General features: G+C 42.6%; 1 protein-coding gene across 2 annotated transcripts in view; it reads right to left on the reverse strand.

Annotated features, from left to right (window-relative positions):
* LY75 (lymphocyte antigen 75) overlaps positions 1-17,686 on the reverse strand; it is a 1,208,875-nt gene that overhangs the window by 920,112 nt on the left and 271,077 nt on the right. For both annotated transcript variants that reach the window (XM_053698349.1, XM_053698347.1), the window contains exon 4: positions 1,985-2,146. In XM_053698349.1, coding sequence (XP_053554324.1) covers positions 1,985-2,146 — 162 coding nt within the window. The remainder of the gene's footprint in view (positions 1-1,984; positions 2,147-17,686) is intronic.

Raw genomic sequence — 17,686 nt, forward strand, 5'->3', positions numbered from 1 at the left:
GGCTCAGCAGATCCCCGACTCCCGAAGCAGAGGAACCGGGTGCTCTCATATGGCATATGGAACAAGACTGATTGTCAACAAGGCTAAACCGGATTCGTCACCGGATACAGAATCTGAATCAGATATTATAATCATCTCGTGTCAGAATCCTCCGAAACTGAATCTGAAAGGAGCACAGTCTCAGCATCAGAATCCCCCATAACTATAAGAGGATATGTCAATATGGACTATAAACAGTAAAAAACAAAAACAACACCTGACACCACCAATGGCTGGGGCACTCACCACCTCCTATGACCAGACCCCTGCGGACTAGAATATCTCAGTCGCCACACGTTCGGGAATGCAGAAAAGGGAAGCAGAGCGTAACCACGCCAGGACACAGGGTGAACCGTACAGTCCAAAAAGCGCGCCCAGCCAAAAGGACGCGTCACTTCCAAAGGCCTCAAAGTTCCAAACCACGAGCCCATAAACCTCACACATAAGCAGGTTGAATCACATAAACATGATTATAAACCCCCCTGTCCAATAACCCCCCTCAGGAGATATTAACCCTCAATTCTAAGATCTAACAGAGACTCACTGAGACCCTTATGTTATAAGTTAAACCTGCAAGGAGCTTTAGCCTCAAGGGAAACATCACGTTAAAGTAAATTAAATAAAGTAAAATGAAACGATCTTAATGGAACAGGAACACGGCTTTCAAGTGTGACAAATAGTTGCATTGCCTCCGCCATGGACTTGAGAGAAGAAAGCAGGCAGCAGAACGAAGTTAACGTTAATATGAGTCGGGATTGTTTTGCAAAAAGAAACTTCCTGCATCTCCGGACTCTAACTTTCATCCAAGCCCTTACTGAGAGACTGACAGGACTACTTAAAACTCCTGTCCCATGTTGAAGAGTACTACCCTCCATAAGAGACACTTCTCTGCCAACCTCCTGAGACGAAAGGCAAAGAATGACTGGGGGATGAGGGGAGTGGGAGGAGTATTTAAGCCTTTGGCTGGGGTGTCTTTGCCTCCTCCTGGTGGCCAGGTTCTTATTTCCCAAAAGTAATGAATGCAGCTGTGGACTCTTTCCATTTAAGAAGAAAAATACATCAGCAACATACTTGAGCCAAAACCTAAGCCTTTGGCACATGATCTGTTCCAGGATATTGAAGCCTATATATTTTAAAATGGATTTAGCTCCTAGTCATGTTGCTGCTGTGTGCAAAAAAAGTAGTTTCACCAAAATATTACACTACTAGAATGGCCAGGTAATAGCCATGATGTGATTTCAATAGAAAATCTGTGGAGCCGATTAAAGGAACTCGTTAGTCAGAAGCAACCAAGGAATAAAAGACAAATATTCAATCTTGGTTTTACATTATAACACCTGATGAACTGAAATACTTGGTTCTCTCCATGGGATGCTGTTGTAAGGCTGTAATTGCGGCAAAAGGTTTCCCGACTCAGTACTAACAGAAATGTTGAGAAGTTATGAAATACGCATTACAATGGTTTCTTTGCTTTATCATGGTTTTCACTGTATAACTTCATTTGAAATGCTTATTTTAATATTGTGTGTTGCATTACATTATGCATTAAATTATCTTTATAATGAAATATAATTTTATGGTTTAATTTTAAAAAAGACATGTTATAAACCGTTAAATCTCAGAAATACAAATTTTCCCAAAACTTTCCACAATTTTGATCACTAGTATGTAGTTTTCTCCAAACCTAGCTAGGAATACTCTTATAAAATCCATCTCCTTAACATCAGCGCAGAGGCCTTGTCTATATATAAAAAAAAACTTGTTGAATTGGAATGACCTTTAAAAAAAATGTATCTATTAAAACATTTAGGAAATTATACAAAACATACAAACTTTGAAAGTAAAAATAATAAAAATAACAACAATAATAATAATAATAAAATACTAAAAGAAACCAAATTGTTTTTCAATGTTGTTTGAAAATAAAGCACACGTCTACACATACCCATGATGTACTGCAATTCTTCAATACTGGATATACTTAATAAATCTGCTCCTTGGCTATGGCAGGATATATAAGCTTCTTTCCATGTCACACTTGAATATGAAGAATACTGGTAACAACTTTGAAGTGTGGAATTCTTTGACCAGTTCTCACAGTCATTAACTAGAAGAAAAATAAAATCTACTTTAGAATATTCTATTGTATTTAATTATACTTCTATCTGTCGCTCACGTTTTTACATTTTTTATTTTACCCCATCATACATATATACCATCATGTTAACTATTGGTCCCTCCTCTGTTAAAACATCATTTTACAGAAACACAGAGGTTTACATCCGGGATGGCCAACTGGTGGCCTGAACGCCATATGTGGCCCAACTGAAAAAGAAAACAATCTGGACCCAGGAAAAAAGCGAATCTAAACATGTGTACTTTTGGTTGACAACAGTTAGTGACCACAGCACTTTTCAATTTTCTAACCGTTTGGGACCAGGGCTATTTTTACATTTCTGCTGTGTTTGTGTTTAGCTGTAATTTTCCTCTTACTCATTTACTGTACCCACACATATTATATACCGTTTCTCTCGTCATTAAATGGACTTTTTTTTTTCATATCTCATAATTTACTATAATTTTTTTTTAATAAAATATGATGAAAAAAATTGAAAAAAACACACTTTGAGCCCCAAAATCTATTACACATCTACAACCACAAAAACACTTATGCTAAATAGTTTCTAAATTTTGTCCTGAGTTTAGAAATACCCAATGTTTACATGTTATTTGCAAGTTATAGGGCAATAAGTACAAGTAGCACTTTGCTATTTCCAAACCATTTTTTTTTTCAAAATGAGTCATATGGTAACACTGACATCCGTCAGGAAACCCTGAATAACCCTTCACATGTATATATTTTTTTTTAGTAGACAACCCAGAACATTGATCTAGGCCCATTTTGGTATATTTCATGCCACCAGATTTATTTTTTTTATTTGATTGCATTTGGTGGTGAAATGGTGGCATGAAATATACCAAAATGGGCCTAGATCAATGACTATCAATCAATGACAATCGGAATTGAAGGGACGCAATCTTGGATGATGTCACTTAAAGGAACCTTCATTCAGTCGTGGGCCGTCGTCGTCAGAAGAGGATGCTCCGCGTCGGATGTCTTGAAGATGGACCCAATCCGCGACGGATGGATGAAGATAGAAGATGCCGTCTGGATGAAGACTTCTGCCCGTCTGGAGGACCACTTATGCCCGGTTGGATGAAGACTTCTGCCTGTCTGGAGGACCACTTCTGCCCGGTTGGGTGAAGACGTCTCACGGTAGGGTGATCTTCAGGGGGTTAGTGTTAGTTTTTTTTTAAGGGGGGATTGGGTGGGTTTTAGAGTAGGGTTGGGTGTGTGGGTGGTGGGTTTTAATGTTGGGGGGGTATTGTACTTGCTGATTACTTTGGGGCAATGCCCCGCAAAAGGCCCTTTTAAGGGCTATTTGTAATTTAGTGTAGGGTAGGGTTTTTTATTATTTTGGGGGGCTTTTTTATTTTATTAGGGGGATTAGATTAGGTGTAATTAGTTTAAAAATCTTGTAATTATTTTATTATTTTCTGTAATTTAGTGGGGGGGGGTTCGTACTTTAGATAATTTTATTTAATTGTAATTAATTGTATTTAATTTATTTATATATAGTGTAGTGCTAGATGTTAGTGTAACTTAGGTTAGGTTTTATTTTACAGGTAGATTTGTCTTTATTTTAACTAGGTAGTTATTAGATAGTTAATAACTATTTAATAACTATTCTACCTAGTTAAAATAAATACAAAGTTGCCTGTAAAATAAAAATAAAGCCTAAGATAGATACAATGTAACTATTAGTTATATTGTAGCTAGCTTATGGTTTATATTATAGGTAAGTATTTATTTTTAAATAGGAATAATTTAGTTAATTGTAGTAATTTTATTTAGATTTATTTAAATTATATTTAAGTTAGGGGGTGTTAGGGTTAGACTTAGGTTTAGGGGTTAATAACTTTATTATAGTGGTGGCGACGTTGGGGGTGGCAGATTAGGGGTTAATAAATGTAGTTAGGTTGTGGCGACATTGGGGGCGGCAGAAAATGCGTTAATAAATATAATGTAGGGTTCAGTGATGTTGGGTCAGCAGATTAGGGGTTCATAATTAAAATGTAGGTGGCGGCGTTGTCCGGAGCGGCAGATTAGGGGTTAATAATATAATGCAGGTGTCGGCGATGTCGGGGACGGCAGATTAGGGGTTAATAAGTGTAAGATTAGGGGTGTTTAGACACGGGGTTCATGTTAGGGTGTTAGGTGTAGACATAAAATGTATTTCCCCATAGGAATCAATGGGGCTGCGTTAGAAGGTGAACGCTGCTTTTTTGCAGGTGTTAGGTTTTTTTTCAGCTGGCTTTCCCCCATTGATTGCTATGGGGAAATCGTGCACAAGCACGTATTGCCAGCTCACCGCTAACGTAAGCAGCGCTGGTATTGAGGTAAGATGAGGAGCAAAAGTTTGCTCTTTGCTCACTTTTTTGCGGCCAACGCCGGGTTTCTAAAAACCCATAATACCAGCGCTGTCTGCAAGTGAGCGGTGAGCATAAACTGCTCGTTAGCACCGCACCCCTGTTAACGCCAAACTTGTAATCTAGCCGTAGGTTGTTCACTGAAATGATTTACAAACAACTTGTGCAATTATGGCACAAATGATTGTAAATGCTTCTCTGGGATCCCCTTTGTTCAGAAATGGCAGACATATATGTCTTTGGCATTGCTTTTTGGTAATTAGAAGGCCGCTAAACGCCGCTGCGCACCACACTTGTATTATACCCAGCAGTGAAGGGGTTAATTAGGTAGCTTGTAGAGTGTAGAGATCAGCCTCCCACCTGACACATCCCACCCCCTGATCCCTCCCTGACCCCCACCTCACAATTGTCACCGCCATCTTTAGTACTGGCAGCAAGTCTACCAGTACCAAAATAAAAGCCTTTTTTTTTTAAATATATATATATATATATATATATATATATATATATAAAAATCTTTAATGCAGTTAGATCCCCCCTTAGCCTCAACCTCCCTGTCCACCCCCCCCAAACAGCTCTCTAATCCTCCCCCCTCTACCTATTTGCCGCCATCTTGGGTACTGGCAGCTGTCTGCCAGTACCCAGTTTGCTAAAAAATGTGTATTTTTTAATATAAAAAATGTAAAAAAAAAAAAAACAACAACATTTTTATGGAGTGTAGCAGCCCCCCCCCCCCAATATCCTCCCCCCTCCCCCTCCTAGAGCCCTTTCCCAGCGTTTATTACCCCCTCCCTCTCCCACCTTACAATGTATTTATTAATGGGCTTAAAATCGCTTCCACCCCCGCCCCTCCCGGAAACGTGCACAATTGAAGGACAGGATCCGGAAAGGCCTCCAGCGATGGGCCGCCCATACGCCTCCCTGCAATGGCTCCCACCCACCAACGATCGGCACCATCGCTGGCCTCTGCATGAGTGGCTAACAAAAGGGTATAGCAGGTTGCCTCAATATCGAGTGTATCCAGATCGCTTCCAGAGCTTCAAACCCCAGAAGACGTGTCAGGCACATCCTTGGTCACTAACTATTTTTTTGTAGGAAGTGCCTGACACGTCCTTGGTCGTTAAGGGGTTAAACGCTATAGAAAAAAGAACAGCACACAGGGGGTACCCTGCACCCTTACCTAAAACTATCCCTGTGCAAAAAGAAATTGTTTAATAGCCATAACTTTATATGTAGCCCTTAAAGGGACAGTCAGCACCAGAATTTTTGTTGTTTTAAAAGATAGATAATCCCTTAATTACCCTAGTTTTGCATAACCAACACAGTTATAATAATACACGTTTTACCTCTGTAATTACCTTGTATCTAAGCATCTACAGACTGCCCTCTTATTTCAGTTCTTTTGACAGACTTGCATTTTAGCCAAACAGTGCTCACTCCTCGGTAAATTCACGTGCGTGTGCTCAATGTTATCTATATGAAACACATGAACTAACGCCCTCTAGTGGTCAAAATGCATTCAGCTTAGAGGCGGCCTTCAAGGTCTAAGAAATTAGCATATTATCCTTAAAATGAAATGCCCTGTTTTAATCATGAAAGGTTTTTGTACTTGACTGTCCCTTTAAGATGATACGCTGTTATCAAATAGAAACCAATTTTCATAACCCTTGCCAGCCAATCACATACACTAATTAAGCTCCTGATACAGTACACTTATTGCCCTCATGTCTATTTGGAGAGACTCAAATGCCACATAACCCACTGCAACTGCTGACTGACTGATCTGCCTGGTTACCGTTTTGTTTGTTGTGCTACCCAGAATACTGTTAATGCTACATAAGAGAGAACATCTGTTTCTTTAAAGTAATAGTAAATCCTAGCATTTTTTTAAACACTAGGATTTACCAGTGCAACAAATAAAGAGGACTTTCAGTCACAAAGTATAAAATACTTCATGCTGAAAGTTCCTTTATTTGTCTACAGTGAATGACACGCTGAGGACCTCAGGCCTGCCAAGGCAGAACACTATTTTTCCCGGCTATAGGCCAAGAAGTGAAAACGTCCCCTCATTGAAAAATAGCCCTAGTTGAGTCAGCTGTAATCCTCTGAGGAAGCTTATGTCCCGCTGACTCGTAGGCCAAACGTATAATGCTCCTCAACCAAAAAGACAGAGAAGTGGAAGAGGCCTTCTGCCACCTACATTTCCCTGAATACACAACAAATAAAGACAAAGTCTGTCTGAAATCCTTTGTTGCCTGAAGATAAAACTTCAAGGCCCGAGCAACATGCAAGTTATGAAGTAACCTTTCCTTAGACAAAGAAGGGTTAGGACACAAGGAAGGAACTACTATTTCCTGATTGATGTTATAATCTGACACCACCTTGGGAAGAAAACCGAACCCATTGTGAAACAAAGCCTTATCAGCGTGAAAAAATAGGTAAAGGGGCTCACATTGCAAGGCCGCTAACTCAGAGACTCTGCGAGCCGAAGCAATAGCCAGAAGGAATAGAACCTTCCAGGAAAGAATCTTAATGTCAAGTGCATGCATAGGCTCAAACTGAGCCCTCTGCAAAACCTTAAGAACCAAATTTAAGCTCCAAGGAAGAGCAGAAGATCTAAATAACGGTCTGATTCTAGACAGAGCCTGAGCAAAGGATTGAATATCAGGAAGCTCAGCTAGCTTCTTGTGCAACAGAACCGATAATGCTGAAATCTGTCCCTTTAAGGAACTGGCGGCAAGACCCTTATCCAGACCATCTTGGAGATAACCCAGAATCCTGATATCCTAACCTTGTGCCAGGGATATCCATGTTCCTCACACCAGGATAAATAGGTCTTCCACACCCTATGATAGATGTGACGAGTGACCGGTTTCCTTGCCTGAATAAAAGTATCAATCACTCTTTCCGAGAACCCTCTCTTGGCCATGACTAGGCTTTCAATCTCCACGCAGTCAGTCTCAGAGAATCGAGTTTTTGTAGAAGAAAAGGACCCTGAACCAGCAGATCTCTGTGACAGAGTAATCTCCATAGAGGAGACAATAACATTCCCACACGTCCTCGGTGGCCACAACGGAGCAATCAGAATGGTCGAAGCTTGCTCCTGTTTGATTCGGGCCACCACTCGAGGAAGAAGCCGCATGGGGAAAAATGTAAATTAGGTTGAATTCCCAAGGTACCGCTAAGGCATCTATCAGCTCTGCCTGGGGATCCCTGGACCGCGACCCGTATGGGTAGCTTGAATTTGAGTCTGGACGTCATGAGATCTATCTACAACGTCCCCCATCTGTTACAGAGCTCCGCAAACACCTCAGGATGGAGAGCCCATTCCCCCGGATGAAACGATTATCGGCTGAGAAAATCTACTTCCCAGTTCTCCACACCCGGAATGTGGATCGCAGAGAGCGAGCAGTTGCGGGTCTCTGCCCATTCCAGAACCAGAGAAACCTCCATCATGGCTAGGAAGATTCTCGTCCCCCCCTGATAGTTTATGTACGCCACTGAGGTAAAGTTGTCCTACTGGAATCGGATGAAACGAGACAACCTCAAGAGTGGCCAAGCCCTCAGGGTGAGGAATATTGCTCATAGTTCCAGGATATTAATTGGTAGGGTCGACTCCTCCTGAGTCCACCTGCCCTGTGCCTTTCTAGCGCCCCATCCTGATAGACTTGCATCCATGGTCACAATCTCCCAGGATGGTCTCAAGAAGGATAACCCCTGGGACACCTGTCCCAGACGGACCAACCAAGAGAGGGATTTCCTCGCTCGATTGTCCAGAGAGATCTGCTGGGATAGATCTGAGTGATCGCCGTTCCATTGTCTCAACATACATAACTGAAGAGGTCTTAGGTCTTAGATGGAACTTGGCGAAAGGAATGACATCTATGCTGGAAACCATGAGCCAGATTACCTCCATACCCCTGGCCACAGATGGCCTTGAGGAGGTCTGAAGGACAAGACAGCTCGACACAATCTTGGAACATCTCTGATCTGTGAAGAATATCTTCATAGATATTGAATCTATTATCGTACCCAGGAACTCCACCCTGTTGCTGGGAACCAGAGAACCCTTTCCCTCGTTTATCTTCCATCCGTGGGATCGAAGGAGAAGAAGAGCCCTTGAGTGGTCCTCCGCAAAACTGCAGGACGGAGCCTGAACCAAGATATCGCCCAGATAAGGAGCCACCGTAATGCCTCTGGCTCTCGCTACCGCGAGCAGCGCTCCCAGAATCTTCGTAAAGACTATTGGGGCAGTCGCCAGGTCGAACGGTATGGCCACAAACTGGAAGTGTTGGTCCAGAAAAGCGAATATTAGGAACCTGAAGTGGTCCTTGTGGATTGGCACGTGAAGGTAAGCATCCTTTAAGTCTATTGTCGTCATAAATTGCCCCTCTTGAACTACGGGTAGAATTGATCTGATCTTCTCCATTTTGAACGATGGAACTGACAGAAACTTGTTTAGGCACTTTAGGTCCAGAATTGGGCGGAACGTGCCCTCCTTCTTTGGGACCACGAAAAGGTTTGAATAGTACCCTAGACCCCTTTCTGCTAGGGGTACTGGAACGATTACTCAGAGAGAGGAGAGATCCCTTACACACTCTAGGAAGGCGTCTCTCTTCTGTGGTCTTAAGGATAGGTTTGACAGGAGAAATCTGTCCACTGTATGTGACCCCATAAAGGCTTGGGATGTCTGAGGAGAAAGCTGTGGCATTGCCTGAACAGAATCATCCTGGGAGACATAAGGCTCAGAGGCAAAAAATCTGCACATTCAATAGCTTTTGCTAAACAAGTGGCACAGAAAAACTAAATTATGCTTACCTGATAAATGTATTTAATTCTTGACACGGTGAGTCCACAGGATCATCAATTATTGTTTGGAATATCACTCCTGGCCCGCAGGAGGGGGCAAAGAGCACCACAGCAAAGCTCTTAAGTATCACTTCCTTTCCCACAACCCCCAGTCATTCGACCAAAGGAAAAGTAGAAAAGGAAATAACACAAGGTGCAGAGGTGCCTGAGGATCATATACCAAAAAACTGTCTAAAAAACATGGCGGGCTGTGGGCTCACTGTGTCCAGAAATAAATTTATCAGGTAAGCATACATTTTGTTTTCTTTCTTATGACACGATGAGTCCACGGAATCATCAATTAATGTTGTGTATCAATATCCAAGCTAGAGTACACAGATGATTAGGGAGGGACAAGACAGGTAACCTAAACAGAAGGCACCAACTGCTTGAAAAATCATTCTCCCAAAAGAACCTCAGCTGAGGCAAAAAAAAAAAAAAAAAACCCTAGAAGGAGAGACAGCCCAAGTGCAATGAGATGCAATCCTCTCAGGAGACTACTGCCCAGCAGTCTCCTAAACAAAAACAATTATACTTCTCAACCAGAAGGAAGGAGAAGTAACAGACCCTTACGTTTCCCAGAGAAAACAAACAAACAGGGCAACAGAAAAGAAGAACTATAACAAAGAATAGGAACAACAAGTTCCTGATTAAGATTGGAGGTTAAAAACACTTTAGTAAGGAACCTAACTTAGTACAAAGAACCGCCTCTTCGGAATGTAAAATAAGATAAGGTGAATTACCCTGCAAGCTGAGAGTTCAGACACTCTCCAAGCAGAAGGGATATCAATAAGAAGCAAAACCTTCAAAGACAACAACTTAATATCTATAGAATACAATGTCTCACACAGAGCTTGCTGTGAGACTTCAAAAACAAAAGTTAAGGCTCCCAGGGGAAGCAACAGACTAAAACACAGGCCTGATTCAGACCAAGGCCTGAAAAAAAAATTGCACATCTGGCACGTGTGCCAGACACTAAGCAGCAAGAAAAGATAATGCAGATATCAGACTCCTCAGAGAACGGACTGACAAAACTCCAGACCTTCCTGTAGAAAGGCAAAATCCTAAGAATCACAGACTACAAGCCATAAAAAAAGGACTCAACGACCGACTCAGAAAAACCAACGCTGCATTTGAGGGTCCTTCCTTAGAGGCAATCTCCAAGAAGAGAGAGACAATATCTCCACTACGTCTGCATATCTTGCAAGACCACACAGAAGCTATCAGAATTACTGATGCTTAACCTGTTTAACATGAGCAATAACTCGTGGAAGGGAGCAAGCAGAGGAAACAGGAATGTCAGATTGAATCCCAGGAAAACAACATAACCTCTATCAGAACGGCCTGCAGATCCCTAGATACTGAACCGTATTATGGAAGCTTGGCATTCAGCCGAAACGCCCTCAAAAGCCAATTCTGGAAACCCCTCCTGTAAGGGTTTACCCGGAGAACACTTTCTGATGAAGAGTCCCACTCTCCGGAAGAATTTCAAATCAGCAGCTGAATGGTAATAGTTGTTATTATTACCCAATATAATGGTACTCATTTTATCGACCTCGGAACAATGAAGAGCTGAGTCGTCCCTGCCGGAGATTGAACCTGTGATTTTGAATCTACTAAACAGGCTTTTTTGTAGACAGGACAGATACCAACTGAGCTACCTCATTGGCATATATATCTGTCTGTTCAGAAATCTGAGTCCCAGTTGTCCACCCCTGGAAAGTTGATGACAAACACCAATCGTGAGCTTACGCCCACAGACAATCCACCTCCTATGACTAAGGAACCCAGAGATCCTCTAGATTGAAAAAATGTCCAATCATCCCATAGGTTAAACTGGATTTTGGAGTAGTAGGATCCGAAACCACGCCTCTAAAGAAACTGAAGGTTTAATCCAGTACCTTAGACAGCATGACCACTGATGTAAGCCACTAAGGTGACCTAGTCCGACAAACCAAGTTAAGGACAGCTGAGTTTAAAGAGGAAGGAAGACACTCCCATGCCTTAATAAAGCCAGACTGCCTCCCAGCCCAGAAGGCTGGTGCCCGTGGTCACATCACCCAGGAATGTTCCCAGAAGCACACGCCCTGAGACAGATACTCCTGAAAAACCACCACGGGAGAAGATCTCCTGATGATTGATCTAGATCTATCTCTTGAGACAGATCCAAAGATCACATGGAAACCATCAGACCAATTCCCTCCATACACAGCGTCACTGAAAAATGAAGGGAAATCAACTGCGGCTAGATTCCAGATCTCAACCCTCTGGTTGTAAGATGGTGAAGCTATCAACCGGACCATTAGATGCTTTTAAAATTTTTAAAGCAATTCTTTATCTTTGAAAAGGCTAATAGTGCCGGTCAACCAGCCACCCATAGCTGGCCTTGAGCAGAGAACCTTCTGCTTCCAATACTGCAACGATAGCCCCTAGGACACGGAAGACTTAAACTGGACACCCAACAACCTTTGAGTTGCTAGTCACAAAGCTAACCACTAGGCTACATTGCCTGCTTGGTTCTTAGATAGAGAACCTATTAAGGCCCTCCAAAAACCATCACCCTTGTGAATGGAAGAAAGGAACTCTTTTCCAAATTAATTTCCCATCTATGGAAAAGTTGATTTCGACTAGCTCTTGTGAAAAAAGAATGCTTGAAGGCAGGAGGACACCTGAACCATATATAATCCAGGAGGCACCTTTGCCATATCCCAAGACCCAAAGTCTACTAGGGAGATGAGACTCATAAACTTGCGAAGATCCTGCAACATGGGAACAATAAATACACAATATATAACTAAGAGAAGCGCTAAAAGCATGGATTAGAATTTATATATAACTGTATCAGTGTAAACAGAATGAGACAAATAAGAACTGTTTAGCCAAGTAAATTGCAACTTAATATTAATTTAATGTATAAAATTAAATTAATATTAACCGCTGATAGAAAGTACCTTTCGCTTTGGATAGAAGTGTTAAAGTGCAGTTTGCAATGTGACTCCTCTCGGCGGTCCAGTCCTCGTCTAGGAGGAGAGACTTGCTGCGACTCCTGTGTATCCGATCATGTGACTCCTGTATACGTCACACAGGTTTCGGGATCCATTTCTTTGAAGTGATATACAACTGTAGCGCTACAGGTTGAAGAATCTGGGTGACCTCTATATTCAAGGTGCAAAGGTTTCTAGTATCTTAATTCCAACTGGAAACACATATATCACCTTCCTTTGTTTATTGCAGGTATTTCTCCAGATATTTCAATAGAATCTATCTCAAATTAAAGACGTGGCAGGTGGATTCCTGGTCAGTGTAGTATGACAGTGGTTGTTAACCGAGAATTGCTTAGAAGAACTTTATCCTTGAATCCTTGCTCCTTGGTGGTGTTTGGTGGCCGTATTGTTTCACCTCATAGAAAGGCAAATCTAACAATTTTAGCGTGTTATATTTTAATTATTTGTGCTATATATATTATCTGTCAGATATTATGTTTTGTTCTATACTACTTATTGGCGTGCTGGTTTATTAATTGATTTACGGATACGTCCCTTATATACTTTAACTTATTTTGTTATACATAAAATGAATATTATTTGATGATTGACATATGCCCCAGTTGTGATATTGTCTGTCTGAAAGCAAAATGAAAAGTTCTCTCCTAAAAGAGGCCAAGCCTGAGAGAGCGCTAAAAATAGCACAGAGCACCAAAATATCGACTGGAAACCTCGCCTCTTGAAGTTTCCAAACCCATTGTCTGTCAGAGGCCCTCACACAGCTTCCCAACCTGTATGACTTGCATCCATTAAGAATACATTCCAGGAAGGACGAACAAAATGAAGCCCCCTGAATAAAAACAGAATTTATGCTTACCTGATAAATTACTTTTTCCAACGGTGTGTCCGGTCCACGGCGTCATCCTTATTTGTGGGATATTCTCTTCCCCAACAGGAAATGGCAAAGAGTCCCAGCAAAGCTGGCCATATAGTCCCTCCTAGGCTCCGCCCACCCCAGTCATTCGACCGACGGACAGGAGGAAATATATATAGGAGAAACCATATGGTACCGTGGTGACTGTAGTTAGAGAAAATAATTCATCAGACCTGATTAAAAAACCAGGGCGGGCCGTGGACCGGACACACCGTTGGAGAAAGTAATTTATCAGGTAAGCATAAATTCTGTTTTCTCCAACATTGGTGTGTCCGGTCCACGGCGTCATCCTTACTTGTGGGAACCAATACCAAAGCTTTAGGACACGGATGAAGAGAGTGAGCAAATCAGGTTACCTAAACGGAAGGCACCACAGCTTGCAAAACCTTTCTCCCAAAAATAGCCTCCGAAGAAGCAAAAGTATCAAATTTGTAAAATTTGGCAAAAGTGTGCAGTGAAGACCAAGTCGCTGCCTTACATATCTGGTCAACAGAAGCCTCGTTCTTGAAGGCCCATGTGGAAGCCACAGCCCTAGTGGAGTGAGCTGTGATTCTTTCAGGAGGCTGCCGTCCGGCAGTTTCATAAGCCAATCGGATGATGCTTTTAAGCCAAAAGGAAAGAGAGGTAGAAGTCGCTTTTTGACCTCTCCTTTTACCAGAATAAACAACAAACAAGGAAGATGTTTGTCTGAAATCTTTTGTAGCCTCTAAATAGAATTTTAGAGCACGGACTACGTCCAAATTGTGTAACAAACGTTCCTTCTTTGAAACTGGATTCGGACACAAAGAAGGTACAACTATCCCCTGGTTAATATTTTTGTTAGAAACAACCTTAGGAAGAAAACCAGGCTTAGTACGCAAAACCACCTTATCTGCATGGAACACCAGATAGGGCGGAGAACACTGCAGAGCAGATAACTCTGAAACTCTTCTAGCAGAAGAAATTGCAACCAAAAACAAAACTTTCCAAGATAGTAACTTAATATCTATGGAATGTAAAGGTTCAAACGGAACCCCTTGAAGAACTGAAAGAACTAGATTTAGACTCCAGGGGGGAGTCAAAGGTCTGTAAACAGGCTTGATCCTAACCAGAGCCTGAACAAATGCTTGAACATCTGGCACAGCTGCCAGTCTTTTGTGTAGTAAGACAGATAAAGCAGAGATCTGTCCCTTTAGAGAACTTGCAGATAATCCTTTCTCCAAACCTTCTTGTAGAAAGGAGAGAATCTTAGGAATTTTTATCTTATTCCATGGGAATCCTTTGGATTCACACCAACCAATATATCTTTTCCATATTTTATGGTAAATCTTTCTAGTTACCGGTTTTCTGGCCTGAACCAGAGTATCTATCACAGAATCTGAAAACCCACGCTTCGATAGAATCAAGCGTTCAATCTCCAAGCCGTCAGCTGGAGGGAGACCAGATTTGGATGTTCGAATGGACCCTGAACAAGAAGGTCCTGTCTCAAAGGTAGCTTCCATGGTGGAGCCGATGACATATTCACCAGGTCTGCATACCAAGTCCTGCATGGCCACGCAGGAGCTATCAAGATCACCGAGGCCCTCTCCTGATTGATCCTGGCTACCAGCCTGGGAATGAGAGGGAACGGTGGAAATACATAAGCTAGGTTGAAGGTCCAAGGTGCTACTAGTGCATCTACTAGAGTCGCCTTGGGATCCCTGGATCTGGACCCGTAGCAAGGAACCTTGAAGTTCTGACGAGACGCCATCAGATCCATGTCTGGAATGCCCCATAATTGAGTTATTTGGGCAAAGATCTCCGGATGGAGTTCCCACTCCCCCGGATGGAATGTCTGACGACTCAGAAAATCCGCCTCCCAGTTTTCCACACCTGGGATGTGGATCGCAGACAGGTGGCAGGAGTGATTCTCCGCCCATTGAATTATTTTGGTCACTTCTTTCATTGCCAGGGAACTCCTTGTTCCCCCCTGATGATTGATATACGTAACGGTCGTCATGTTGTCTGATTGGAACCTTATGAATCTGGCCTTTGCTAGCTGAGGCCAAGCCCTGAGAGCATTGAATATCGCTCTCAGTTCCAGAATGTTTATCGGGAGAAGAGACTCTTCCCGAGACCATAGACCCTGAGCTTTTAGGGATTCCCAGACCGCGCCCCAGCCCACTAGACTTACGTCGGTCGTGACAATGACCCACTCTGGTCTGCGGAAGCTCATTCCCTGGGACAGATGGTCCAGGGTCAGCCACCAACGGAGTGAATCTCTGGTCTTCTGATCTACTTGAATCATTGGAGACAAGTCTGTATAGTCCCCATTCCACTGTTTGAGCATGCACAGTTGTAATGGTCTTAGATGAATACGTGCAAAAGGAACTATGTCCATTGCTGCAACCATCAACCCTACTAATTCCATGCACTGCGCTATGGAAGGACGAGGAACAGAATGAAGCACTTGACAAGAGCTTAGAAGTTTTGATTTTCTGACCTCTGTCAGAAAAATCCTCATTTCTAAGGAATCTATTATTGTTCCCAAGAAGGGAACTCTTGTCGACGGAGACAGAGAACTTTTTTCTATGTTCACCTTCCATCCGTGTGATCTGAGAAAGGCTAGAACGATGTCTGTATGAGCCTTTGCCTTTGACAGGGACGACGCTTGTATTAGAATGTCGTCCAAGTAAGATACTACTGCAATGCCCCTCGGTCTTAGAACCGCTAGAAGGGACCCTAGCACCTTTGTGAAAATCCTTGGAGCAGTGGCTAACCCGAATGGGAGGGCCACAAACTGGTAATGCTTGTCCAGAAAAGCGAACCTTAGGAACTGATGATGTTCTTTGTGGATAGGAATATGTAGGTACGCATCCTTTAGATCCACGGTAGTCATAAATTGACTTTCCTGGATAGTGGGTAGAATCGTTCGAATGGTTTCCATCTTGAACGATGGTACCCTGAGAAATTTGTTTAGGATCTTCAAATCCAAAATTGGTCTGAAAGTTCCCCCTTTTTTGGGAACTACGAACAGATTGGAATAAAATCCCATTCCTTGTTCCTTTATTGGAACTGGGTGTATCACTCCCATCTTTAACAGGTCTTCTACACAATGTAAGAATGCCTGTCTCTTTATTTGGTTTGAGGATAAGTGAGACATGTGGAACCTTCCCCTTGGGGGTAGTTCCTTGAATTCCAGGAGATAACCTTGAGAAACTATTTCTAGCGCCCAGGGATCCTGAACATATCTTGCCCAAGCCTGAGCAAAGAGAGAGAGTCTGCCCCCCACTAGATCCGGTCCCGGATCGGGGGCTACTCCTTCATGCTGTTTTGTTAGCAGCGGCAGGCTTCTTGGCCTGCTTACCCTTGTTCCAGCCTTGCATCGGTTTCCAGGCTGGTTTGGGTTGTGAGGCATTACCCTCTTGCATAGAGGATGCAGAATTAGAGGCCGGTCCGTTCCTGAAATTGCGAAAGGAACGAAAATTAGACTTATTTTTAGCCTTGAAAGACCTATCTTGTGGAAGGGCGTGGCCCTTTCCCCCAGTGATGTCTGAAATAATCTCTTTCAATTCTGGTCCAAATAGAGTTTTACCTTTGAAAGGGATGTTAAGCAATTTTGTCTTGGATGACACATCCGCTGACCAAGACTTTAGCCAAAGCGCTCTGCGCGCCACGATAGCAAACCCTTTATTTTTCGCCGCTAATCTAGCTAATTGCAAAGCGGCATCTAAAATAAAAGAGTTAGCTAATTTAAGTGCGTGAACTCTGTCCATAACCTCCTCATATGGAGTCTCTCTACTGAGCGACTTTTCTAGTTCCTCGAACCAGAACCACGCTGCTGTAGTGACAGGAACAATGCACGAAATTGGTTGTAGAAGGTAACCTTGCTGTACAAAAATCTTTTTAAGCAAACTTTCCAATTTTTTATCCATAGGATCTTTGAAAGCACAACTATCTTTGATAGGAATAGTAGTGCGTTTGTTTAGAGTAGAAACTGCCCCCTCGACCTTAGGGACTGTCTGCCATAAGTCCTTTCTGGGGTCGACCATAGGAAATAATTTTTTAAATATAGGGGGGGGAACAAAAGGTATGCCGGGCTTTTCCCACTCCTTATTTACTATGTCCGCCACCCGCTTGGGTATAGGAAAAGCGTCGGGGTGCACCGGAACCTCTAGGAACTTGTCCATCTTGCATAATTTCTCTGGAATGACCAAGTTGTCACAATCATCCAGAGTAGATAACACCTCCTTAAGCAGTGCGCGGAGATGTTCTAATTTAAATTTAAATGTCACAACATCAGGTTCAGCTTGTTGAGAAATTTTTCCTGAATCTGAAATTTCTCCATCTGACAAAACCTCCCTCATGGCCCCTTCAGATTGGTGTGAGGGTATGACAGAACAATTATCATCAGCGCCCTCCTGCTCTTCAG

Source organism: Bombina bombina, chromosome 1 (assembly GCF_027579735.1).
Source record: "Bombina bombina isolate aBomBom1 chromosome 1, aBomBom1.pri, whole genome shotgun sequence".
NCBI lineage: Eukaryota > Metazoa > Chordata > Amphibia > Anura > Bombinatoridae > Bombina > Bombina bombina.